Source organism: Setaria viridis, chromosome 7, assembly GCF_005286985.2.
Source record: "Setaria viridis chromosome 7, Setaria_viridis_v4.0, whole genome shotgun sequence".
Lineage (NCBI taxonomy): Eukaryota > Viridiplantae > Streptophyta > Magnoliopsida > Poales > Poaceae > Setaria > Setaria viridis.
In genome coordinates, this window is record NC_048269.2 from 26509590 (window position 1) to 26535353 (window position 25764).

At 48.5% G+C, this 25764-nt stretch overlaps 2 protein-coding genes across 6 annotated transcripts; both read right to left on the reverse strand.

Annotated features, from left to right (window-relative positions):
• Positions 1–6078: 6078 nt before the first annotated feature.
• On the reverse strand, positions 6079–8213 carry LOC117865389 (amino acid transporter AVT3B). The gene has a single exon (XM_034749579.2). It carries the CDS (start codon positions 7932–7934, stop codon positions 6405–6407), a length of 1530 nt encoding a protein of 509 aa, XP_034605470.1. The 5' UTR covers positions 7935–8213; the 3' UTR covers positions 6079–6404.
• Positions 8214–8947: 734 nt separating this feature from the next.
• LOC117864392 (uncharacterized) lies at positions 8948–20450 on the reverse strand. 5 transcript variants are annotated; one of them, XR_011898882.1, is made up of 3 exons: positions 19915–20450; positions 16716–16782; positions 15208–15624 (listed from the first exon to the last, which is right to left on the reverse strand). XR_011898882.1 is itself a non-coding variant. In XM_072295454.1 (2 exons), exon 2 carries the CDS (start codon positions 11909–11911, stop codon positions 10925–10927), a length of 987 nt encoding a protein of 328 aa, XP_072151555.1. In that variant the 5' UTR covers positions 11912–15624; positions 16716–16788; the 3' UTR covers positions 8948–10924. The 5 variants fall into 5 exon arrangements, 4 of the variants coding, with proteins under 4 accessions (XP_072151555.1, XP_072151556.1, XP_034604371.1 ...); XM_072295454.1 differs by lacking the exon at positions 19915–20450 and having other exon boundaries at positions 8948–15624; positions 16716–16788; XM_072295455.1 differs by having other exon boundaries at positions 15208–16782.
• Between the last annotated feature and the right edge of the window lie 5314 nt (positions 20451–25764).

The following is a 25764-nucleotide window of genomic DNA, read 5'->3' on the forward strand; positions in this document are numbered from 1 at the left end:
AAAAAAAAAGGGAATTTGTCTCACGGATATCGCTAAAGTAGGATCCAGTACAGAGCCCATCGTCAAAATTGATTTTGTTTATAGCAGAACACATCGTCCAAATTGATTTTGTCTATAGCACACTATGAAAGCATGATTTGATCTCCAACACACTGCAGTGAATAAAGTAATTATTTCAGAGAAAAATGATTAATAAAAGGACTATTTTGCCCTCCGCACAGAGCCCATATGTCATCTTCTTCCTCACCTCTCTCTTCATGTTTTCTTCTCTGTCGGCCTCTCTTTTTCCCGTCGCCATCCTCGTTCATGTCATGTGTTGCTGCTCCGCTCCCGCTGGGGCTCCTTCACGTGGGTACGTGACCGTAGCGCTCACGCTCCCGTCGCCGGCCTCCGCAGAGGTGCCTTCCTAGGCTAGGTTAGGCTGCACGAGCGGTTGCTAATGCACATCGCAAACCTCGAGACGCCAACGCCGGTGGCTCCCAGTCCAAGGCGCTGACGGCACGGGTCTTGCGCATCGGCGATGGCGAAGACAGCCACGGCAAACTTGGAGAGAACCGGCAGTTCTGCTTCTTGCTGCCGCCGTCCATTTCCTTCTAATCCGTTCTGTGTCCGAAGAGCGTGGCGAGCAAGAGAACCTGCTGCTGCAGTGGCCAGCGGCGGGGAGCTTGGGAAGCACGGCTCGTGGCGTCTGGCGGCGGGTTATAGCCGGCAACAGCACGCCGGCGGTGGTCGGTGTGGAGCAATGCCGGCGAGAGCTGAGTAGCGCCGGCGGGAGAGAAAGGAGAGGATGGAAGGGGAGAGGAAGAAGATGACAGGTGGGCCCGAGGCAAAATGGTCTTTTTACCCTTCTCAGCCAAAAAGGATTAATTTATTCGGTGCCATGTGTTGGAGACCAAACCATGTTTTCATAGTGTGCTTGAGACTAAATCAATATTCGCAACCTGTATCGTACAAAACCGAGCGCGGTTATACGTCGTCAGATGTGACAAATCCACGTTTGTTACCTTCTAATTAGCGAGGACGCGTCCTCCGTGAGCCACTTTTTCAGCCTAGTAATTATTGGCTAGATTGTTTCCGCATCTTGGTTGCTTCTGTAAAATCTGCATCCATGCAAACCCACGAGCATTCAAATTCAGAATTAAAAAGCTATAAATCTTAAACCAATTAACCAAATTAAATTTTGATTGCATCATTCAATTTTTTACAACAAGACCCTACTTAACTATGTTTAGAGAATATTTTAAAAAAATATTTTTTAGATAAGGATTAATTAATTATGACTACTGGGAACAAATACTTGAACATCATGAATAAATAAGTATTTTCTACGGAACAAAAAATTAAACATGACGAACAAAAAATGGTATAATAAAAAAAAAGATTGAGCATCACGAACATTTGATTAAAAAGCTGCTATACACATGCAACAGTGTCAGCTCACGAAGAGAGAATTGCCTGCATGTGATTGATGATGTCATCCCATATGCAAAGAAATGTTTCACACTAAAAAGCTATAAATCTCAATCGAAACATCCAAATTAAATTCCGATTGCACCATTGGATTTTTTGAAATAAAACTTTCAAAACAAGACCCACTTGACTATATTTGAATGAATTTTATTTATCACTATTTTTTAATCATTTTAAAAAAACTGAGATATGCACATCTGAACAAATTATACAAATTTAAGGAACAAAACATATATACACATCGAACAAATTGTATGTACTCAAAGAACAAAAATATCAACACTTGAAACAAATTATGCGAACTCATGCAACAAAATAGTTGTACACACCTAACATATTATATGTACTCACAGAATAAAAAATCTATATACCTCGAACAAATTGCAGAACCCATGAAATGAGTATTTATACACCTAGAACAAATTATATGAACTCACCGAATAAAAACTTATACACATGAAATAAATAATACTAACATATAACATTATTTTCATCCATTAAAATAGAAAAATAATGGAAGAAACATGCATGAAACAAGAACTAAAAAGAAAAAAATAAAATAAAACTATAATACCAAATGAAACAAAACATAAAGAAATAATATATAATAAATAGAAAAAAGGCACCACAAGAAAACAAAGGAGAAGAAAAGAAAATAAAATTATAGTTTAACATTAAATTTCTCTTCAAAATAATTTCATCATGGGAAAAGTCGGTCATGTGTTTATTAATATAAATACAAAAATTGATGATATGAATTATGAAATAAACAAAAAATAATATATACATAAGAATTATAATAATCAAAAAGAAAGGGAAAAGGAAAATAATATATATCTAGAAAAATAATTAAAAGGGAAAACATTAAACAAAAAGAAATAGAAAAATGAACAAACACAAAGAAAAAAAAAGAAAAGGCTAACTCAACCTTATCAAGAACTTAGCCTTAGTCAAGGATGTAAAGATATGCGAGAGAATTAGAAGGAATTAATGAAAAAGAAATAAAAAGAAAAATAGAAGATGAAATAACTAAGATATAAAGAACAAAGTATATATGAATTAAAATTGAATATATAAAAAAGTCCAGAAATAAAAAAAATCAAAACAAATGAATGTGGAAAGAAAAAAACAACCTGCATGCGTTTGCATGCAGGTGAGGAGATGCATGCTGCCGTCAACCCGCACTATTCATATGCACTGGTCCCGCGCTAATTAATAGTACATAGGGCAACTAAATTTTTATTGGACCGACTGACCTCTTGATGGCCCATATAAATACTTCTGGTGATAAGATATTTTTCATCACATATGCAATATATAATCTCTACCTACAAAACCACACTTTGAGACTAAAAACTCAAGAAAAAACAGTCGGATGGGTCGCTGTCACGCTGTGGCCTGTGGGACGGATACGTCACCGGCCACGGATGGTCGGTCGGTCGGTCAGTCGTCAGTCCCAGCAAGTTTCAGATCTAATCCTCCGCATCTCTCCTCCACGTGGGTAGCCTGCATCTTGGATATGAGGGAACCGGATAGATGACTGTACTGGTGGTCATGGTCTACTAGATTGCCGTGGTCTCCATTGGATTACGCAAGGACGAGGGTTGAGCTTGAGCCGCACAATATCTGCTCTGTTGGCTATTTTTTTAGTTAATTATCCGATCTTAAACGTTTAAGATCGGATATACACGAGTACTTAAATTTCACGCTTCAACATCATGCCTCAACATGAGGAATAAAGAAAAATAAGAAAGCAAGCAACTAAGAAAAAGAAAGCTAAAAAGACTAAGCTTCAAACTTCTTCTATTCTCTTACTTCCATCTGGCAATGGATCTTGTGCACATCTGCCATTTTCCAATGGGCTCTGTTGGCTACTTGATCGTTCAGGGTTGATCTGGCAGACCTGGCATGCACGCTCATAGTCAGATCACATGGCAATCTTATGGTGGTTTTGGATTGTTTTCACTAGATGCTCAAAGAGGGAGAAGAAAGAGACATAATCTGTGGGTTAAAAAAACTGAACTTCAATTTGAATTAACGCCTGGACTTGAAGTCTACGAGCACCGTGCTGATCGATTCCAAATGAGGTTCACTCGAAAGATCTCATCTTTGGATCTTGCCCGAGTGCAATGCAATTGGACACGGGTTGAGCCCTGGAACTCTTTAAGAAAATATCTCATCTTTGGCCTTGAGAAAAGCTAGCAAGGGACATGAAGTAGCATAATGAAAGGAAAAAAAAAACTAAAAAGAGCATGGGTAACTGGCCAAAAGATCTCATTTTTGGCCCTTGATCAACAAAGGGATGCCTTCGTAATCACACCAGCAACTGGGGAAAGCATCCTCAATCGTTCCATTATCCAGGCTATAAATCTTGGCACCGCTCCAGCCATGCTTTTGAGACTCCAAAATGTTGGTATCTCCTGTCAGCAGAGGTGTCCTCGAGTACTCAGTTCGTGGGGTCTGTTGCCAGGTAAAGAAGCAGAGTGGTTTTGCCTAAGAAACACCGCATGGTCCCGTAGGGCTGGCTGTCTTCACTTCCAACTTCTTCACCTCGTTTGCCACGAGCAGCCAGCCGGGACCGCGAGAAGCTCCGCGGCGATGCCGGAAGCGGCGGGCCGGCAGCCCCAGGCCCCCAGCCACGCGGGAGAGCGGCCTCGTAGGATTTGTCCGGGTTGGGTGGTTGGTTGACGAGGCACAGGCAGCGCTAGCGGAGGTATCACCAGAGGCGGGTTCCCTTCGGATGGAATTCTGGTTCTGGCCCAGGAGCCAAGCCAGGGTGCCCGTAGCCAGCCGGCGGCAGCCGTGGCCGCAGCCGCGAGCGCCAGTAAAACATGCGTTTGACGGATACGTGGGCTTTCGTGAGCAGATTTGTATGGAAGATTTGGCCCATGAATCACCGATTGTCAAATTTGCACGACCCGATCCATCATCTCCCACTTTGGAGAGGTATCCATCCGTTTGGGGAGACTCGTAGGTGCCGTTTGGTAGCCGTAGGCCTGTTCGGTAGCCTGTACGGTGTCACGGGCCAGGCTCTAGCGGTGCAAAATAGGCCCGCCAACCTGCCCCGCGTGGAACGTTAAAAATCGAAATATTGTCCAAGACTAATTAGACTTAATAGATTCGTCTCGCAAATTAGACTCCATCTGTGCAATTAGTTTTATAATTAGTCTATATTTAATACTTCTAATTAGCATCCAAACATCTGATGTGACATGCGCTAAATTTTAGTGGGGTGTAACACCTCCTTAGTCTTATGGGGTGTTCGGATACTAGATGCTAAACTTTAGCAGTGTCACCTCGGATGTTCGGATGCTAATTAGGAGGACTAAATATGAACTAATTATAAAACTAATTGCAGAATCCTGTGCTAATTCGCGAGACGAATCTATTAAGCCTAATTAACCCATCATTAGCAAATTATTACTGTATCACCACATTATCAAATCATGAACTAATTAGGTTTAATAGATTCGTCACGTGAATTAGACTCCATCTGTGCAATTAGTTTTATAATTAGTCTATATTTAATACCCCTAATTAGCATCAAACATTCGATGTACATGTGCTAAATCCGTAGTCTGGACTAAATCTGTAGTCTGGACTCAGGAGTCCGTCCCCACTCAGTACGACGCGTAACGGTAACGATGCTCTGCTCTGAACTCTTCTCGTAATATCTTTGCAAGCTGAAGATTGAAGACAGATGCAAATCCATGGAATCAGGACAATCTATCGAAGAATCTGGATTCTGAACCAAGTTATAACCGACAACAGGTTGGCATCAATTTTTTTTTTGAATAATTACGGTTGGCATCAATTCGAAGATGGATAAACCCATCGAGAGAAAGCTCAGAGCAAAAGAACTGGCCATACATCCTCGTCACGGGGCCCAGGCCACCGAGCTCCATGAGGGAAACAGCCCTCCGGGTGGCTACGGAACTCGGCAACTCGCTCCATTGGGTGGACATCTCATGATGTCCAAACATGTCACTCTCCTCTTGCCCGGGAAAGATGCTAGCCCAGGCCCCAGCCCCCAGGGTAGGAGTAGCCTGGAATCTGCTCTCCGGTTGTCTTGGAGAAACACGGAGGAAGAGCAGCTCAGAGACAGAGCAGCCATGAAAACTTGATGAAAAACGAAGCAGTTTTCTGTTTTGTCAGCTGATGGCAACGAAGGGAAGGATAAGAGCCGCTTGTTTTTCCTTCTGCAGTGAAGTTGTCGATTCGTTTGACCCAGCGAGTTCTTTCTTAAAAAAGCTCTTCTTTTGACGTGGCCAAATTCTTCAAGTTTTCCTTCTTTGAAGTGCACGACAACATTTCCGTTAAACATAAGCCCAGGCCAGCATTGTTACACCACTCTCACTTGTCAACCTCTAGTCCTCTACGAATCATTCAAAATTACGGCCAAGAAACCAAAACCACGCACAAAGTCAAGAAATTAACGAGACAACAAATATCCTGAAACGTACTTCCTCCGTTTCAAATTGTAGGTCGTTCCGTTTTGATTTTTCTAGATGCATAGTTTTTACTATGCACTTAGCGTATGTCTAGATGCATAATAATATCTATGAACATAGAAAAGATAAAACAACCTACAATTTGAAACAGAAGGAGTACTACAAACACCTTAAAAATAAATCTTACATAACATAGTTCCTGGAACATAATCGTGCATTTTTACAGGCATTCCCATTCGATTCCTCTTTCGTTTTCTCTTACAACATCACATAGGACACACCGGTGGATTTGCTACAAGTTACAATTGGAACCTGTATCTGAACTAAAGCTTATAGATTTCAATTGTCTATGCCCTTGCGTATTTTCAAGCAATGCAAGCATGCCCAAATCAACATCACGGCTGAATTGGGTATCAATCTACTCGAACCAATGTACAATTGAGCGTTCCCAATGCAGTAGCAAAGTGAGAAAACTGTCGATGCTTACACGTTGGAAGAAGAACTGAAGATTTGAACGAGCGACGTCCATGTCCCGGACACCGCAAGCGCAATCCCGATGACGATGACGATCACGTCGGCCACGAGTGCGGCGCACCCGATGTCGCCGCCGAACACCTTGAGGTGGAACGCGGCGGGCAGCACGAAGCCGAGCACGACGCAGACGCTGCTCCCGACGAGCGAGAGGAAGTCAGCGAAGTTAGGCACGAGCATCGCCAGGAGCCCGACGACCACGACGAGGATCCAGCGCAGCCACCAAGCGTAGCGCTTGCCGCAGAGCAGGCGCTCGGCGACCTCGTACACCGGGTTCATCATCACGGGGAAGGTGAAGAAGAGGTTGATGCAGAGGCCGAGCTGCACCAGGACGGAGAGCCATCCCGTGCCGAGGTTCGTGGTGATGATGTCCCGTGTGGCGGCGCCGAACGCGAGGTAGCCCATGGCGCCGAACAGCCCGTACATGACGGCGATGAACACCATGGACAGCGCGAGCGTGGCGCCGAACTTGCGCTTGTCCGCGGCCTCCGCCTCCAGCGGCAGGACCATTCCGATTCCCTCGAAGGCGTAGACGGCGACGCCGAGCCCGTAGAGGAGCTCGGCCGGCCCGGCGAAGGCGAACACGGGGGGCTTGTTGGCGAGCCAGATGGAGGCGTCCTGGCCCAGGACGACGCCCATGGCGCCGAGGTCAACGACGTCGGCGAAGATGCTGAGCGGCGCGAGGAGCGTGAGCGTCTTGATGGAGTTGAGGCCGAGCTGGAACGGCAGCATGGCCCAGATGAAGAGCGCCTTGGCGGTAAGGAGCGGGGACGCCGGGGACTCGGCCCCGATTGGGTAGAGGTGCGCCATGGTGTTGGAGATGAAGATGAGGTAGCCGACGCAGAAGCTGGCCTGGCTGAGCACGAGCATGGCGTCGACGGTGTGGCGCCCGGCCGCGCCGTAGATGGCGTGGCCCAGGTCCCCGAAGGAGGCGATCTTGGGGTGCTCGTCGGCGATCCGTCGGCGCGCGGCGACGAGCAGCATCATGCAGTGGAAGGTAAGCGCGGCGACGGCGAGGAGAAGCAGCGTCCCCGCCGCCCAGCCCGTGCGGGAGAAGGTGTAGGGGAGGCCCAGCACGCCCGAGCCGACCACCGCGATGAAGACGTTGGCGAACGTCTTGGGCTGCGACGACAGCTTCCCGCCCGCGCCGCCGCCGTGCAGCCCGCCGTGCTGCGGGAGCAGCGGCGCCGCCGCGTCGAGCCGCGAGGACGAGGAGCTCGCCTCCTTGTCGAACCCCATGGCCACCCGCTGGAGCAGGCGGATCGAGCGGCAACAATCGGCCGGAGCGGTTGGAGCGTGGTGGCGTGGCCTGCTGGCGTCCGGGGAAATGGGGAATTGGGGGAGCTCACGCCGTGCGCTCTCTCGCTTTGTAGTGGTGGAGGCGCAGCAGGGCCGGAGACAGCTACTAGCCGAGGTGGGTGTGGGATCGGGCATCGGAGCGGGACACGCCGCGGACTTTTCCTTGGGCAACGCCGTGGACATGGTTCACGGCCTGTTCACTGTGCAGCAATCAATCACTCAATCAGGTTCAGGCCATCACAGTATGGCGTGCCATGTGCGGCGCACGGGCGGCGAGGGTGTCGGCGCACGGGCGTGTCCCTGTGGGCTGTGGCCACACTCTGTAGTGGCGATGAGAGGTGGCCTTGCTCTCGCCGGCACGGCGGCATGGTGAGCTTCTTCAGCTATGCTCGCCATGGCCGCGAGTGCCCGGCTTCGAGTTTTTGTGGCTTCCCCACGCTATTGGGTTCCGGCCAACTTCATCAACTTGTTCGCGCCAGTGCAAGCCGCCCAGCCGGCGGTTGGCAACCAGGACACCATTGAGGAAATCTACCAGAAAATAACCCTCTACTAATGTTCCTCGGCCAAATCTGTCAGTTTCCGTCCATGCCGAGCACGATACGGCGGAGAGAGGACGGAACGGAGCGCCGCATCCGGACCCGGACGGATCGAACTTTTCCTCCCCTTCTGCTAACGCTTGTTTCGTAATGCGCTCGTGCCCAACTGCTGTGGAGCCAACCTGGCCAAAAAAAAAAAAAAAAAAACTGCTGTGAAGCCAACCTGACAGGGAAAGCGACGTTGATGTTTTCTCTCATGATTTTTTTCTTCTTTCGTTCGGGAAATTTTTTCGGTGACGTTGATATGGGCATGGGCTGCCGGTGCATGAACTTGCTACATGCGGTTAACCTGACGCTTGGGTAGTTTCCCGCGAAGATACTGGCATCCTTCGACTCTGCCCATGCCTTAGCAGAATGCATAATTGACCATACCGACAAAAAAAAAAGAATTCATAATTGACCAGGGTTGTGTTTCGTATTTGTTTCGACATTCTTTCGTGTGTGAGGTAAAAGGCTTGCGATCGTGGACAACATAGGGAAACGATGACGAGTGAGACGCACGGGGTCCATTAGTTTAGTTTGATTCAATGTCTCTACTCTCTCTGTTCCAAATTATAAGTTTGTTGTTTTGATTCCTCAAGATTCGTAGATATAGGTATATCTAAGTGCATAGCAAAATCTATGAATCTAAAAAATCAAAACGATCTATAATTTGAAACTGAGGGAGTATTTAAATAAACACTCGATTATCACGTTGCCGTGTAATGGTGAGCTGAAAGCTCATCCAGCGTATCGTCACGTGGGATTTGATTATTGTATCGCGCAGCAGCTTTCAGATCTTGAGCTACAGTTTAGATTAGGTAGCAGTAGAGAAGACAAGAGTTGGATCGACAGATCAGACGCGTGTCGACTTTGAACACCTTTTGCCCTTGTTTACTTTATCCCTAACTCCCAACTTTAACACTATGCAGAAAGAAGATTCTCCATCACATCAAACTTGCGGTACATGCATGGAGTACTAAATGTAGACGAAATTAAAAATTAATTGCACAGTTTTGTTGTACTTTGCGAGACGAATCTTTTGAGCCTAATCAGTCAATGTTTGGACAATAATTCACAAATACAAACGAAACACTACAGTGTGCTACAGTATGTAAACAGTAATTTGGCACCTCCAAACTTTGGCAACTAAACAAGACCTTTTGAGGGCTTTAAAAAAACTGCACGAACAAATCATGTGTCCGCTTGACCATGTATACAGTGACTATGGGGAAGTACGGCTGTGGCAACGCGATATTCTCATATTCACACCCAATTTGGCAATTTGAGGCCTCAAGTGCATCATGAAGCTCGACAGGCCGGTGATTCCTTGGTCCTTGCAGCAGGAATTTGCAGATTCGGAAGTGCATGTTTCCTTTCACTGAGCAAACAGACAAAACTTCACGGTTGGGAGCAACTCCAAGTGCTTCTTGAAGCATGAGACAGGCCGGTGATTCCCTTGCAGCAGTTTTTTTTTTTCAGAATCAGAAGTGATTCTTTTCCTGAGGAAACAGACAAAACTGCGTGCTCTGAACATTTGTTAGGCATTCCATAGAGCAGGGTTGTGTGGTAGAGCATTTAGGCCAACCCAGCCAGAATTTGGAATCCACTGTGGATAGAGTGCGACGGGCCTACGACAGCTAGACACGAACGAGCATAGCAGGCTCAACCACGCACGAGCCACCCGTGAACGCGGCCGTTCTCCGCGTCGTTTGGCCGGCGAGGGAGGGAGGGAGGGAGGAGGATTCGGTGACTTCCCTTCGAAACTGACAAGCGCTGATGGGCCAATAGCTTGCGGCCTCGAGCGGACGCGGTGGCCGGTGGCCGCAAAGCGCGTAGTGTACTCGTGTGCCCCGGCCGGCAGCCGGCAGCGCTCACGCTCGGACGCGCGCCACGCCGGGTAGCTCGTCCCTTCCCTTCCCTCTTGTAGTTTTGTGCAGCGAGGTTTGCCGTCCATCGCTCCGACGCAACACCCGCAGCACCTTCTTGAGCGCCAGCTGCGGGACGAGGCCTCGAGGGGCGGCGCTGCGAAACAGCAAACAACATCAGTGAAAACAAACTCAAGGCCTGGAAAGAAACGAGACTCGCGAAGAAACTTCACTTACACTCCTCCAGCGCAAGGGCGGCGCGGGCGTTTCGCCTCCGAGCCGGACGCCGACCCCGGGGCATCCGGCAACGGCCGCTTGCCGCCGCTCCTCTGCTCCTGGACCGCAGGCGGAGGGACGGGGGTCGGCTGCGCTCCGCGCCGACCCCCGGGGGGCGGCCCCGGAGCTTTGCGGGACCAAGTCCCGAGCAGGCGGCCTGCCCGCTTCATCCCACGGCCGATTGGGAGCGCGGTTCCCGGATAACAAGCGCGCCAGACCGGGGGGGGCAGGGTGAACTCCTCCTCCTCCTCCTCCTCTTCCTCCTCATCGTCGTTGTCGTCGTCGTCCGACATGACCTGTCCTCGTCGTCGCCGCTGGAACTCCTTGGCAGCCCTCTTCTTCTTCGTCGTCGTCTCCTTGTCCTTGCGGCACTTTTTCTTCTCAGCAAGGAGACGGTTCTGTAGCCGCCGCTCGGCGTCCTTCGGCACCGGCGGGCGCGAGTCCACGACCCGGGTCATGATGCCCTGCAAACGCAAAAAAGCCCCGCGTCAGAGCGGCGGACCAAGAAACACGAAAAAAGAAGGTTGGCGCACGGAGTCCTTACCAGATCGATGAAATTCTCGTCTGGGCACATCGGAGGGTGGCCGGGCGCCGGGTAGTCGGCGTCCTTGTCCTCCAGTGCCTCCCGGACCCGCTGTCGGATCTCGGAGGCAGCGAGCGCACCCGTCGCAAGGACGGAGCCCTCGATCGGCGCACCGGGGGTCATCTCGGCAAGCGAGCGGACCCGGAGCATCAGCGGCGTCACCCTCCGGGCGTGGTACGCCCCAATGACCCCGGCTCCGGTCAGTCCCCTCCCCTTCAGGTGCTCGATGGCCTGCAGCAAGCCGGTGATCCTCTTCTTCTCCTTCTCCACCGGGCCGTACGACCACACTTCCGGCGCCACCTCAATGACGCGGCCGGTGAACTCCGACAGGGCAGAGTTGGGGTAGTTCTTCACGTAGAACCACTTCTGGTGCCACCCCTTGTGGGATGCCGCGGTCTTCATCACCATGTACTCCTTGGCGCGGGTATGGCGGAGGTGGATTCCGGCGCACCCTATCGGCACCGGGGTCGACCGCTGCTGGTTTCCCCTCTTCTCGGTCTTCTGGTACAGGCTGACCGTGAAGAAGTACTTCCACAGCGAGAAGTTGGGCTCAATGCCCAAGAACCCCTCGCACAACGCGACAAACGTCGTGATGTGCTGGATCCCGTTGGGGTTGAGGTGCTGCAGCTCAATCCCATAGTAGTGCAAGAGCCCGTGGAAGAAGAGGCTCGGCGGAGTCGCGAACCCCCTCTCGTGGAAGTGGGCGAAAGATACGACGTGGCCGGCGGGCGGATTTGGCACCTCCTCCATCTCAGGGAACCTCCACTCATCCCTCTCCGTCCTCTCGTAGAGGAGGCCCTTCTTCACGAGGCTGTCGGCGCGCGAGGAGCCGAAGTTGGAACGCGCCCAGGATCCCATCGCCGGAGGGAGAAGAACTCGACGGGGGATGGGGAGAAAGGGTGCGGCGCTGGGCGGAGGAAGACGAAGCGGGCGCAGAAGAGCTGAGGGCGTGCGAGGAGACGAAAAGGCTTGAAGGCAGATAGCGGGCGGAACCAGCGAGGCGAAGTCCTCGTTTTATAGGGAAGGCGTGAGGGGAGCATAACAGACGCCCTTATCGCAATAAATGCAGCGCCAGGTACGCCCCCGTCACGCCCGCTCCCTTTTCGGAAACCATGCGCACGATCTGCAGTGGAAACATCCCCTCCTCCCTCGATTCGTGGGTCGGCACCCTCCACCATTTCGTCTCCCGGAAGACAAGCACGCGACATCCTCCACGTTCGGCCCAAGACGCGACCTCCACTACAATTCGGCCCAAGGCCCATCAAAAGGTAAAAAGGGATATGGGGCTGAAAACGCCCCTACGGCCCATTACAATCCAGAGGTTTGAATGCTAGCTCGCCACGGGTTCGACAGCCGCCTCAGGATAACCCCGAGCGAGGGGTGAGAAGAGACGGGTCCGCTAGCGACCATCACCCGGGCGCGCGACAGCCCAGGGCGTCTCAATCTCACATTCGAGTCCGGACCGGCATCAAAGTTCATGGTTTTTCCCCGAAGGAAGGCAACGAGCCCCCAGATCCGACCGAACGGACTCGGGAACTATATGAACTGGCCGACCGGAGCTTGGGGTACGCCACCAGCTTGGCCCAAGCCGAACCCTCCCCGAACGGGGACCGGGATCCCACTCGAATCAACCCGTTAGTAGCTCAACGAGCACCACGGTTCGCCCGACGAGGATAGCGTGGCACGGCTCGCCCCCTCCGTCCTAGCGAACGAACGCTTGAGGGGTAACAAACAAAAGTCGACCTAGCCTCCGACCGGTCCCCTGCAACGCGTGGGGGCTCGGGGGCTGGCCTCGCAACCTAAGGCCACGCGGGTGGTCTCAACTTAAGGCTCGCAGACGGAAGGGAACGACAAGAAGTCCTCCCGCACCGAGTCGCTCACAGGATGTGTCACCTAATTGATTCCCTCGGTCAAGCCATCCGAACAACACCTCCTGTCCCGGATCAACCGCGAGGATCCCATACTGGCGATCACAGCAGCCTCTGGAGGAGCGTCCCCGCTCCACCACAGGCTCGGGGGCTACTGTTGGGGGGAAATATTAACGATCTCCCCAAGCCCATGGAAACAACAAAACGTAAAGGCCCAGGCCCACTTAAGGTAACAAGACTGCCGTCGGCCCAATACGGGAGGGAGAGGCCACGCTCCGCCTCGCCCGACCCGGTGTCCCGGGGTCGGACATTCTCGACCCCTTGAAGACCAAACTCCGCCTCGCCCGACCCAGGGGACCGGGGTCGGGAGCGCCCGACCCCCGCCGCAAAACTCCGCCTCGCCCGACCCTGGGCGCGGGGGTCGGACTCGTTCAAACCCACAAGATAAATATCTGCCTCGGGCGCAGATTGGAGGATCAGGGCGCGGATCTTGTGGGCTCCCCTATCGACCTCACCATAAATGCGCCGCGGCCCTGGCATGCAGAAAGGAGCTGGCGCTCCCAACGCGACCCGTCACAAGTACCCATGCGCGACCGTGCGGTGCGAGCTGCAGTGGTCGCGGCTCCCTCTGATTCGCCACAGGGTACTCATGGCCCGCGCCGTCCGGCACAGGAAGGCGTTCCACTCGTTCTCGCGCCCCGCGCTCCCGTGACAGGGACGCGACGTCCGCATCTCACGGGTGATCAGCAAGATAACAGAATCGGCCATCCTCCCCGGTGGGCACAGACGCCAAGATTGAACATCATCATCATGCCTGGCAGCAACGGCCACCAGAGAGATCATCGATAGGATCTGGAGGCAGCCGCCCTCTCCCGACGGACGTGCTGACAGGAGCCGAAGGTCGGAGCGAGGGGCGGTTGCCCTGGAACTTGGTCCCCCTCCTTATGTTGTATTTTACTTAGCTTTGTTTGTCTCTCTTACTCCCCCTGACACCCGGTCTCACCTGTAACCCCGGTGGCTCCCTTGCGCTATAAAAGGAGAACCGAGGCCTGAGACAAGGGGGGCTCAAGCCAACAGAACACACTCACACCCACTTAGAGCATCAGTGCACACCCAATAGACCTGGGATCAGCTCCCTCTCTCGCACTCCTGTAACCCCTACTACAGAATCCCACGTGGGCAACACGAGCAGCTCCCGATACTGGACGTAGAGCATTCCTTTGCCCGAACCAGTCTAAACCCTATGTCTCTCATGCCACCATCCGAAGCCTTACGCGCATAAAAGAAATTTACTAGTCTAAGTCTTGACCCGCTAATCTTGACAACGACAACATGTATATTCTAAAGCCAAGGCCAATTCAGGTACACATAATTTTGGATATGCTGGTCTTACCACATTGTATACTCCTTGCTCAACCTTTTTTATGGATCTGACCTTAGCCCTTGCAATACATACCGTCACGAAATGAAAGTGTTCTTATTAGTGCATGATTTGCGAAAATGTGCTTCTTATGTGCTTTCGAAGAGCCAAATTGACACTTTTTATTGTTGTGCTAAAATTCACATTTGCAATCAACAGGTTAGTAAGGGTCCGTTTTACTTGCCATCACTTACTCAGCTCAGATCTGTTGGTCATTAGGTACATTTTCTTTGTCAAATCTACATTCCGTGGCGTCTATTCATGCAAATTGTTAAATGAAGCATATTCTCTTACAAAATATGTGTAATTGGTTAAAGTTTGCTCTCTCTTCTCTATTTTACATTTTGCAGCTCATTTGGACCAGAGCCTCAGAAACTGACCACTTGATCGTGTCACTGTTCTTAGTTGTTTGATGACGGTTTTGCCAAATTTACATTCTCTGGATTTACTTTGATTCATTGCTTGCAGGAAAGGTACAATTTACACTGGTCACCCATGACTTGGACGCAGATGCAATGGCTGTGTTTAGAATTTCATATTCATGTGTCAGACACTTATATTATGGTTGTGAAGCAAACACAGCTATTTGCACACTAGCCTGCAATGTCTAAAGATTCCTTTTAGCACTGTACTTTACTGGCAGGGTTATGACTTATATGAATTTATGGATTGTGCCACCAATATTTTGGTATGTTTCTTTGGCAGGATTATGACTTATATGAATTTATGGCTCAGATCTCTACAGCATACTGGATTTCTGAAACTACAACGACAGACAGCAGCGTATCCACGCAGAACAGTCGTGCTACATTTACAGGCGCGGCGTAGCGCGCCAGCTGTCCTAGTTACCTACACAAGTGGGAGACTGAGTAGAACCGGGGCGTCACATCGCCTTAAGATCAAATTATAACAAATTGATCAAGTTGTGACAAATTGGACTCCTATTCCCTCAACCAAAGGTTGGATGCCATCATATAAAGATTATACAGTAGCATGATTATCATTACTTAATGATGACACTGGCGTTTAAACTCTGGTCCAGGATATTCTTGGACAAGACTGCAGAGTGCACCTTCAGTGGGTCGGTGCAAAGGGATGGTATCATCATAGGTCTGTGGGGTTGCATGCATCTTTTGTGAGTGCCAAGAGTCTGGCCTGCACAGGTGGACCTTACCATTGTGGTCGTGTTGGTGCACCAGGGAGATTTCAAGGCTGCAATCGAGTACTTCTAGCCTCTAGCGTCAACATGCCATTGCAATTGGAGAACTTTGTAACCTGGAGCTCTGCAGCCAAAATCAGAACACACATTGATGAAGAAAAAAGAATAAATAATAAAGAAACCAATGTCTCCAGCAGGTCGGCTGCAGAAGGACAACAAAATGCTGTAATTTGCGTCACATTATGACAAACAGAAATGTAGCATGCATGGTAGCAGAAAATAGCTTTCACTAGGTTATCGCTACCTCACCGATATAGCTGAAGTAAAATATAAGGGTTCGGTAATTTTCACTCCAGCTCCTCTTCTAATGTTTCACACGACCTCCCCCAACCATGAGTCTAAAGTCTAAACTCTATGAGCTAACTTAGACATTACAGAAGTCGTGAATCATGTGGTACAGATGCCATATTATAAAGAGCAACTATATAGCGGGTGGCAAGCCTGTGCGTCCCATTACAGCTCTAGAATGCTCTAGAATGAAGCTGTGGCACTAAATGGTACTTGATAAAATGACAACTCAGATGTGGAACAAGGGTTCAGTGACCTTGATAAGAGATCCAAAGAAGTCATCCTAACTTAGTCCTTGTTTGGATATATAGGAATACTCTTCAGTACGTATTGTAGGGATCGAGGTAGAAATTTAGTTCATTTTCAACTCTAATCCATAAGGATTGAGAGGGGATGGGTTTATCCAAACAAGGCTTTAGCGGTAATATGGTCCAGGGAACCTATGCTGCTAGAAGCCATCACAACTACCAACAAAGCACTCTCAATGGATGGACACAGGGGTCCTCCAACTTTCAGAGAGAGACAAAGCGTGGATAATGGATATCCAGCACTAAGCATGCGTACCAACAAAAAGTACAGACTAGTTACTCCCTCTATATTCTATACAAATTGCTGGAGAAGGCGGTCCCATCACCAATGCTAACAGCAAATATCATACAGTATAAGGGAAACTTTCTTTTAGATCTATATGCTCTAGAATCAAGCCATTTGTACTGGGCTCAAACAGCAATCATATGGGTGAAGTATCATTGCTGGCTGCTTAGAAAAGCATAAACGATGTGCAGAAATATAAACACCAGAATGATAGCTGTGGCGCTACATGCTTAAGAAAAGACAGTGCTGATAATAGCCAAAAAATAAAGATACCTGGAGATTTGAGCATCCATCTACAATGTAATCCTCCTCTTATGGCTTTCTTAGTCCAAAAGCACAACTACATAATACAGTCATAAATGAACAAAATGATACTTAGTAAAGGAAACAAGATAAGTCAAGATAGGACAATTCACCAACACCTATCACTCATACTGAGCAGAAAGTAGAGTAAAAGCTATTTTGCCGTTTTAGAAACTTCTCGTTCAATGGGCTAATCAATATCCTTACAACAGTACCAGGCTAAAGTAGTCAAGACAAGTGCTGAAGTCACAACCATGGTGGATGGAAAGTGCGAATAAGTTGATGGAACCAAAATAATAATATTTATTCATTTAAGATAATAATAATGCCAATCACCGAATCACCAGAAAATCAGCATACAACATGCAAAGAAAATTTACAGTGAAAGGATAAATCCATTCAACTGAGATAATTGATTTAGACCAGCTACAGTCCAAAAAAGGAGGTAAATATGGAATAAGTTGCTCAGGAAAGGTATCCAAATTAACACGCAGTTTAACTGTTTAAACATTATTGTGGAAAACTAAAAAGATGCAATAAATTAACATGCAGCTCAATCTTAAGTGAGGATCCATGCCCACCTCATAAGAGATTGTTAACCAGACAACTTGTACCAAGTATAAATTGCAAACTCAGCTACACTAACAGCCAGGTTAAAAATAAGCATGCTCAGTAGTTATCATAAAGCTTGCAAAAATGAACTCCAAACCTTTTCTCTTGCATAAGAATACTTTTTGGAAGAGTCAACAAGGGGCTAAGATAGCCCACCTGAACGATTTCAATTCTTCAAATCAAATTACAAGATCAAGTAACCGTCTGCGGGAACCAGCAGACAGTGATCAGGATACAAGGGCCAAAACCCACAACAGAAAAGGGATAGGAAGCCACAAAGGACCACAATTGCAGCACACATACATAACAGACTCATTAAACAACACGACACAAGGAGCTACAGGCAGAACAGTCAAGTCAAACCTGAGAAAGTAAGCTCTACTACAATTATACAGAAATACAATCCAAACTGTTCTTAAGATAAATGGCGGAGAGACGACATAATCTGTTAGGATTATGTCAAAGAATTATCCATATAGTTATCCCTCCAATTTTTGTTAATCAGATTAGCAACAAGTATACATACCACTCCAAAATGTTTTAAAAAAACAAAATGCTTTTCACATACCAGCTGATTGCTACAAGTACCCCTAATTTCATTCCATAGCTTGCCTATAAGATGAACCTCCAGTGACTTGTCTGTCTATGGATCTCTAGAAGAAACACAAACATACATTTTCAAACATATAGATGGATGTGGCAACAGCACTTGCTTCTTATGCAGTTGAAATCTATCACAAACCCACACAGAGGTAAACATCACTCAATGTCTCCACTAGAAGATATAGATCATATACTTGCTACTGCTACTGGTTGAGTAGTAGCGATTCAAAAGGATAAAAGACAGCACTGCATAGGAAAACTTTCCAGGCTTGTAACTGTATTTCAAATACAAATGCAATAACACTGGTGTGAACCATCTGGTATTCTCTAAATGGCCAATCCAAGAAAGAAAGAGGGTGGAATAAAATCATGTCAGAACAGATGCAAAGCATCCTTCTGCTTACTGGTACATATGCATTTAAGAAAATGCTTCAACAGTACTGAGACTAGCTAAATGACAATACACCATCTAGGCCTGACTTATCCAAAGATACCATCTCTGATACACTGAGCTAAGTCAAGTGAGCCTCTCTCCATTACTGGTGCAAATAGCTACAGTGAATGAGCCACCTGTCAAGTAGAAAATGGATATCAGGCTGCATCATAAAATAACAGTTAAGAGAAATAAACTATTCCATACATATGACGTTGTGTGCTAACAAAGCTATATGATGAAGCCATATAACCTTTTAACAATTTTGAAGCAGAGGATACAGTGAAAGAAAACTACCTGTTCTTTACAGTGAGTTTACTACAATGGATTTACACAGTGAGGAAGTAGAAAAAATATTAGTCAAATATTAACACTACGGCAAAACTTAAATATGGCATCGGTATTGAGCGGCAACCACTCCAATCACATGATACATATACAACACCCAGAATGAATAAAGGTAAGAAACATAATTGAGGTTTCAATGTATGCTGTGAATCGCGATGCAGTGCCTATGTTCTCTATGATGCAGGAAACATGTGGTCTGCTCAGTCAAGAAGGGGCCACCCAGATTAACCAAATTTAATAGTATTGGATCCATGGACAGGTTTAGTTGAACTAAGGCCCACTAGGGTCATGGCCATAGTCGTGGACCAAACTGATACCAGTATACCACCCATAGTTTTCCATAGCCCATTTCAATTACGGAATGGGCTGCCCCTGCTGTTTGGCGGCTTCGGCCTAATCTCTCTCTGAACCCTAGCCACGACAACTGGCAAGAGTCCAGCCATTCTGTGGTCACCAGTAAAACAGGAGTCCATGACGGAGGGCTAACGCTGGTGGCCCTAGTCTTGCCGAAAGCACAGCTCCTCGGCTGTCGATGGCACGTCTTCTTGTGTCCATCATTCTATCAACAGCAAAGATAACAATTAAACCATATACTTACTGCTAAATCCCTACATCAGGATCACCTGAACAGCTCATGGCTTTTCCTACCATCTATATTTCCAGGACTACCATGTACAGGACCTAATCCACTCCATCATGAGTTTGTGACTTGGCTCTTAGTAATGTTGTTGCAAAATTTCAACAGCACTCAAAAGTTCAAATAACCTTGAGAAGCTAATCCATGCCCAAACATTGGTTGGACAGCATTTTATGCATACAAGCAAGGCATCAACATCAGAATTTCTTGATTGTTTTTTCCACGCAACAGGTTTTCCACTGATCAAGGTTACAGCATATACATTAATAAGCAAGTAGAACTGCATTCTGCATAGATGGACTGGAAACGAACACATACCAGTCTCTCACCGAGCAAATTCACAAGTGGATGGCAGCACCAAGCAACCCAAATCGAATCACTCAACATGTAATTGAAAAGGCGACTAGATCGACTAAGACAAAGCAACCTTGGGGATCGATTGATTATCAGATTCGGACGAAACGATATGCAACTAAGGGATCGATTATCTCATTCTGACGAAACGAAAACCCTAGCTTTAGCTCCCAACGCCTCACCTCACTTGCAGTAGCGGTCGGCCTTCTTGCGCACGCGGTCGTCAAGGGCCTCCTCGACGGAGCGATTGCGGGCGGCGGCGCGGGCGGCGTTGGCGGGGTCGTACCCGAACTTCTTGGCCTCTACGGGGAAGAGCTCCTCGTACTTCATCCTCTTCGCCGCGTCGATGGTGTAATCGTCGCCGGCGCCGCTACCGCCTCCGCCTTCGGCGCCCTCCGCGGCCGCGGCCGCCGCGGCCTCGACATCACCGTCGGCGGGGGCATCGGAGGCGGGCTTCTTATTCTTCTTCTTGTGCTTCTTCGGCTTGTGGAGGGAGGCAGCCTCGCCGCCCTTGAAGACGAGGCGGCCGGCTTTGGCTTTCTTGTACGCGTCAGACATGGAGGACGGGGTCGAGAGTCGAGACTCGGGAGTCGGGAGAGATGGAGTGGAGATGAGGACGAAGCGGGTGCGTCGCGCGGTCGATTCACGCCGGATCGGGTGACTCGTTTATCTCCCGGCAGCTGGGCTGCTTGGGAGCACTTCACCCCATGAAAATGAAAATCAGCTCTACTCCACCAACTTCATCTTGAAAATCAGCTCTACTCCACCAACTTCATCTTTTTACAGCTTTATTCTATCAATTTCAAAAAATATATGAAGTTGTTGTATGTGTTTGGCTAATTGCAATGTTTCAGCTCCAGAAACATAAGAATATATTGTGAATAGTCTATTCTACCCTTTACGAATGTACCCATATGTCAGTGTTTTTCTTTTCTCTCCCGCTCCTCTTCCTCTCTCTCCCTTCTCTTTTCTCCCAAAATGTTGCCCACGGCACGCTCCGACGACCTCGCTCCAGCCACACATGCACCGGCCTGGCTCCTCCTACGTCTCCGGTCATGTCCTTCTCCTGTGCCGCGTTGCTCTTCTCGTCCTCACGCGTCCCGGCGGCTGCAAGATCCACACGTCGCGCGGCCACTACGCCCCTCGTTCATCCGCCGTAAGATGCGGCCTCCACCTACCATGACTGTCTGAGGGCCGTGAACCCGCTTAAGCTCTTGCCCTCCGATGCCAGCGTCGTGCTTGGAGTGAATCGTGTCCCAACGGGCTCCAATCCAAGCTCAATTAGCCTCTCCGGACATGATTCAGATTCAAAGAAGCTAAGTGCTACGGCAGCCGTGCTCTGTCTACCCCTCTTGCGCGGCTCGACCTTCTTTGCGACCTGCCGTGGCCGTGGCCGGAAGCCGACAGAGAGGAGGACGGCACCGGATCCAGAACCCGATTGCCGGCGTGCAAGAGGAAGCCCTGCTCCCCTAGCTCACGGCAGCAGGGCCGGATTTGGCTGTGCGCGAGCTCCGGGCGGCCGCAGCGGCGCGGGAGAGGACGAGGTTCGGGCGGCCGACGGCGGTTGGGGAACTCGAGCTCCGAGCAGTCGCGACGGCAGCTGGGGAGAGCTGGAGCTCCGGGGCGGCCGTGGCCGCACGAGATAACCTGAGGTCCGGGCGGCCGCAGCGGCGCAAGAGAGCCCGAGCTCCGGGCGGCCAACGGCGGCTGGGGAACCGGAGCGTCGAGCGGTCGTGGCGGCGGCTGGGGAACCGAAGCTCCAAGCGGCGCAGCCCCGCAGGGGGTAGGGGTGGTGTGGCGACGCGGCCATGCCACATGGGAGGCGGGGGCGAGGAAAAAATAGAAATGAAACGGTATCTTGTGTAACCGGTGGCAATGGTGGGTAAATACCCACCAACTCCACGAGGAGGTCTGAAAAGGTGGTTTTTGGAACATCTCTTAAGGTACTCAAAAAAACGTGGATCTACCCCCTACTCCACATTTTTCCTGGAGCCGGAGTTGCTGGAGCTAGACGTGTTTGGCTGCGAAACTTTTAGAGTTGATGGAGTGGACCAATTTTTCTTGGAGTGGAGTGCTCCCAAACATACCCTTAAGTTAAGATAAAATAACATCCAACGAGGGTTTGGTTTCAACCATTGAACATCAAAAACAGAAATATTTAATCATTCAACTGTCAAAAACCATTTAATTTCGCTATTTAGTAGTTTCGGTTTCTGTCGGTGTTTTAGACCGGCAACCCACCTAGGGAGTACCCTAGGTGATCTTTTGTGCGGTGGGTGTCGTCAAGAATTAAGTAGTCGATGGTAACACGAGGAACGCGATTTAGACAGGCTCGGGCCGCTAGATCGCGTAATACCCTACGTCCTGTGTGTTAGTTGTATTGATCTTGTTCTCTAGATCGCGTAATACCCTACGTCATGTGTGTTAGTTGTATTGATCTTGTTCTCTGTTGTTCGTTGTCTGGACGGGGTCCCTGCTTGCCCTTATATAGTTGGGGGAGCAAAGTTACAGGGCGGATTGCGTATGAGTCCTAGTCGAGTACGTTATAGAGTCCTACTCTAACTCGGTAGAGTAGTTTCCTTTTAACCCAACTAGTCTTTGGTGGGTTCACGAAGCCTACGTGCCCTATAGAGTAGTTTTCATGTCCAAGTTGGTTTCGGGTACGTTCCCCTGAGTAGGTCCGTACAAGTCATCTGGTGGACCCAGGGGTGCCTAGCCGACAATTTCGACCATTGAACACCAAAATAGAAATATTTGATCATTCACTGTCAAAACCGTTTAATTTTGCTATTTGGTGGTTTTGATGGTGGAATTTTGCTATTTGGTGGTTTTGATGGTGGTTTTGCTGACGTGACTGACACATGGCAGTGGACCCCACATGTCAATTTTTTTTCCTCTTTCTCCCTTCCTTCCTGCTCTCTCCTCTCTCCTGGCCGCCGCCACCGCTAGAGCGCCCGCCCGTGAGCTGTGCAGCCACGACCACCGTCGCGCTTGGCATTCATCATCTTCCCTACCGCCACCGGGACGGCCTCCTTCACGCCCTCGCACAACACGGTGCGGCCCTCAGCGTAGCCCATCACGGACTCAAGGACCCGAAGCGCCTTCACGTCTGCCACTCAAATCCACCGCCATCTCCTCCTTTTTCTAGGCTCAACTCAGCCGGAACCTCCTCCACCTCCCAAGCTTGCTCCTCGACCACTTCAAGCCAAGGGCCAGCAGCCCCACCGCCAGGAATCGTGAGTTTGCCACCCGTCATTGCCGCTGCCGCTCTGAGCTCGTGCGCCGGCCAAACTCGTCGCAGCCCCTCCATCATTTCCAAATCGCCCGTCCCCGAAGCTTGTCCACCGGTTCCACCCTGACCTACCTGTGTCGAGCGCCGACCAACAACCGGCTAGGAATCGACATATCCCCATCCGCCCAAGCCGCCGCCGCCTGGAGCTCCACCCGCACATCGCGATGAGGCTGCGGAGGGTGAGTTTGGGGACAAGGTCGGTGGAGGGGAGCGGGAGCAGGGTGGCCGGGCTCAAGTGGCTCCTCGCCATTGCCCAGCGCCATGCCACCGTGTTGCTCCGACGGCCTGCACCTCAAGGCCCCACACGCCTGCGCTGCCGCAAGCCATGCTGCACCCCGCCCAGGCACGCGCACCCTTGGCCGAGCGCGGGTTGCGGGAGAGGGGATGGGAGGGAAGGTACAGTAGAGGGAGGAGAGGGAGAGACGCCGACAGAGGGGAAGAGGAGAGGGAAGAGAGATAAGGGGATGAATGGGAAGAAGATAATGCTGACAAGTGGACCCAATGCTATGTGTCAGCCACATCAGCAAAACCGCCTACTAAAACAGCTCGATGACCAAATATGAATGGTTTTTAATAGTTGGAAGGTCAAAGATTTCTGATTTTGCGATTTGATGGTCAAAACCAAATCGAGGTGATAGTTGGATGGCGGAAAACGGATTTCTTCCTAAAAATAAAAGTGTTAGAGCAACTCCAAGAGACTGCTAATCTTACCCCAATACAAAAATGAACTCCAACAATCCACCTAAACCTTTCCTAATTTTTTAGCGACGCTAAAAAACAGTCTGCCACCGCGTATATTTTAGCGTTGGCGTTCCTCCCCCAATCCTAATTCCCGCACGCCCGTGCGTCCCTTCCGATGGGCCCAATATGATGACGTGGCCTGTGTTTGAAATATTAGGGGCTATTTATTAGCGATCTGCTGTGGACTAATATGTTTTTGGGGGAAATTTTTTTTGGAAGAACCCCCAATACATAGTTTTTGGGAAGAATTTTTTAGATACTCTTGGAGTTGCTCTTACTAGTGTTTAAAAAGATAATGTTACCTTAACATCAGGCGTAAGATAAACATATTATTCCTCAATCCTAAATTCTAGGATATATTATGACTCTATTTATTAACCATATTTGACACTAATTGACTAGTGTATGCACATCCACATACCAAACAGGTAAAAATGACTTCGTACCAAGCAAGTAAGATCTTTTTTTAAAAGTTTTGAAGTTCAGAATAAATAATTTTTTTGGATGGATGAACATGTATAGATCATAGCGAGTTTCAAGCAATACACGGCCTTGTTAGTGTGGTGGGCTGATGCCGATGAGCTCGCTAGGGAGCTCCGGCAAGACGATGGATTGGGTGGTGACTGAGGGGGTGTTTGGATACGAGATGCTAAACTTTAACAATGTCACATCGGATGTTCGGATGCTAATTAGGAGAACTAAACATGAGCTAATTATAAAACTAATTGCAGAACCCTGTGCTAATTCGCGTGACGAATCTATTAAGCCTAATTAATTCATCATTAGCAAATGGTTACTGTAGCACCACATTGTCAAATCATGGACTAATTAGGCTTAATAGATTCGTCTCACGAATTACACTCCATCTGTGTAATTAGTTTTGTAATTAGTCTATATTTAATACTCCTAATTAGCATCAAACATTCGATGTGACGGGTGTTAAACTTTAACACCATGGAGCCAAACAGGCCATGAAGCCTGAGGTGGTGAGGCAAATTAGGAGCAGGAGATATTGTATTATGGAGTGAGGATATATTAGAAGACAACAATTGGATGGCATGGTGCATCGTGACAAAGACGAGGAGCATTGGCAAATTGTGGGTGGAGCGATGAGAAATGGCGGTATATCGGACAACCACGATATTGGCGGGGTGGTTGCACCGTGGGCGCAGCAGGTTGGGAGTCAAGGAGTTGCTGAAGTCAAGGGTGGAGGCGAATGTAGAAGGCATGCAAAATCCATCCCAAGCGTTAGGGTGATTAGTTCGTCATATGCACAATATAAAAAAATACCCCTCCAATGCAAACCGTTTTAAATAGGCTCGATTGTCTTGTTAGCACAACTTAAATACTCGTACAGACTCAAGCATCGTATTCACCTTTATAAGAATCATGTGTATAAAAAAGGGTAAAAATCTTTTTTCAACGATACATCATGTCTGAAATCTCCACTATATTCTCTCGTATAAAAGATCTAAGATGTGCACGTATTTCATAATTCAAACTTTGTAATCTTTGATCAATAGTCAACACAATAATGAAATGTTGTGCCACAAAAGTGTTTATTTGGGAGTTAGGATTTGTATTTATAAATACTTCCTAATGATCAAACTTTTATTGCTTTAGTGATATGCTATAAGAGAAATTAGAAAGTTAAAGTCCGAACTCAAAGACAAGATAAACCGCGTCTTATATTTTGGATTCAACCCTCATCTATTTCAAGAGGTTCGTACTTATAAAAAGATGGAAAAAGTCTATTTTACTCTCCTCATCTATTTACTTTGTCTACTTAACCCTCTAAGAAAAATTTAGGCTTACTTTGCTCCCCAAAACTATTTTATTTGGTCCAATCTATCCCCTAATTAGATTTCTCTTTCTTATCTTCGTGTGCAAATTGAGTTTTTAATTTTAGATTTTGTGAGTTGACTTATAAGATAATGCTCCACGTTAGAAAAATATATGATAAATTTTTCATGATTACTTTTCATACAATTTTGTATAT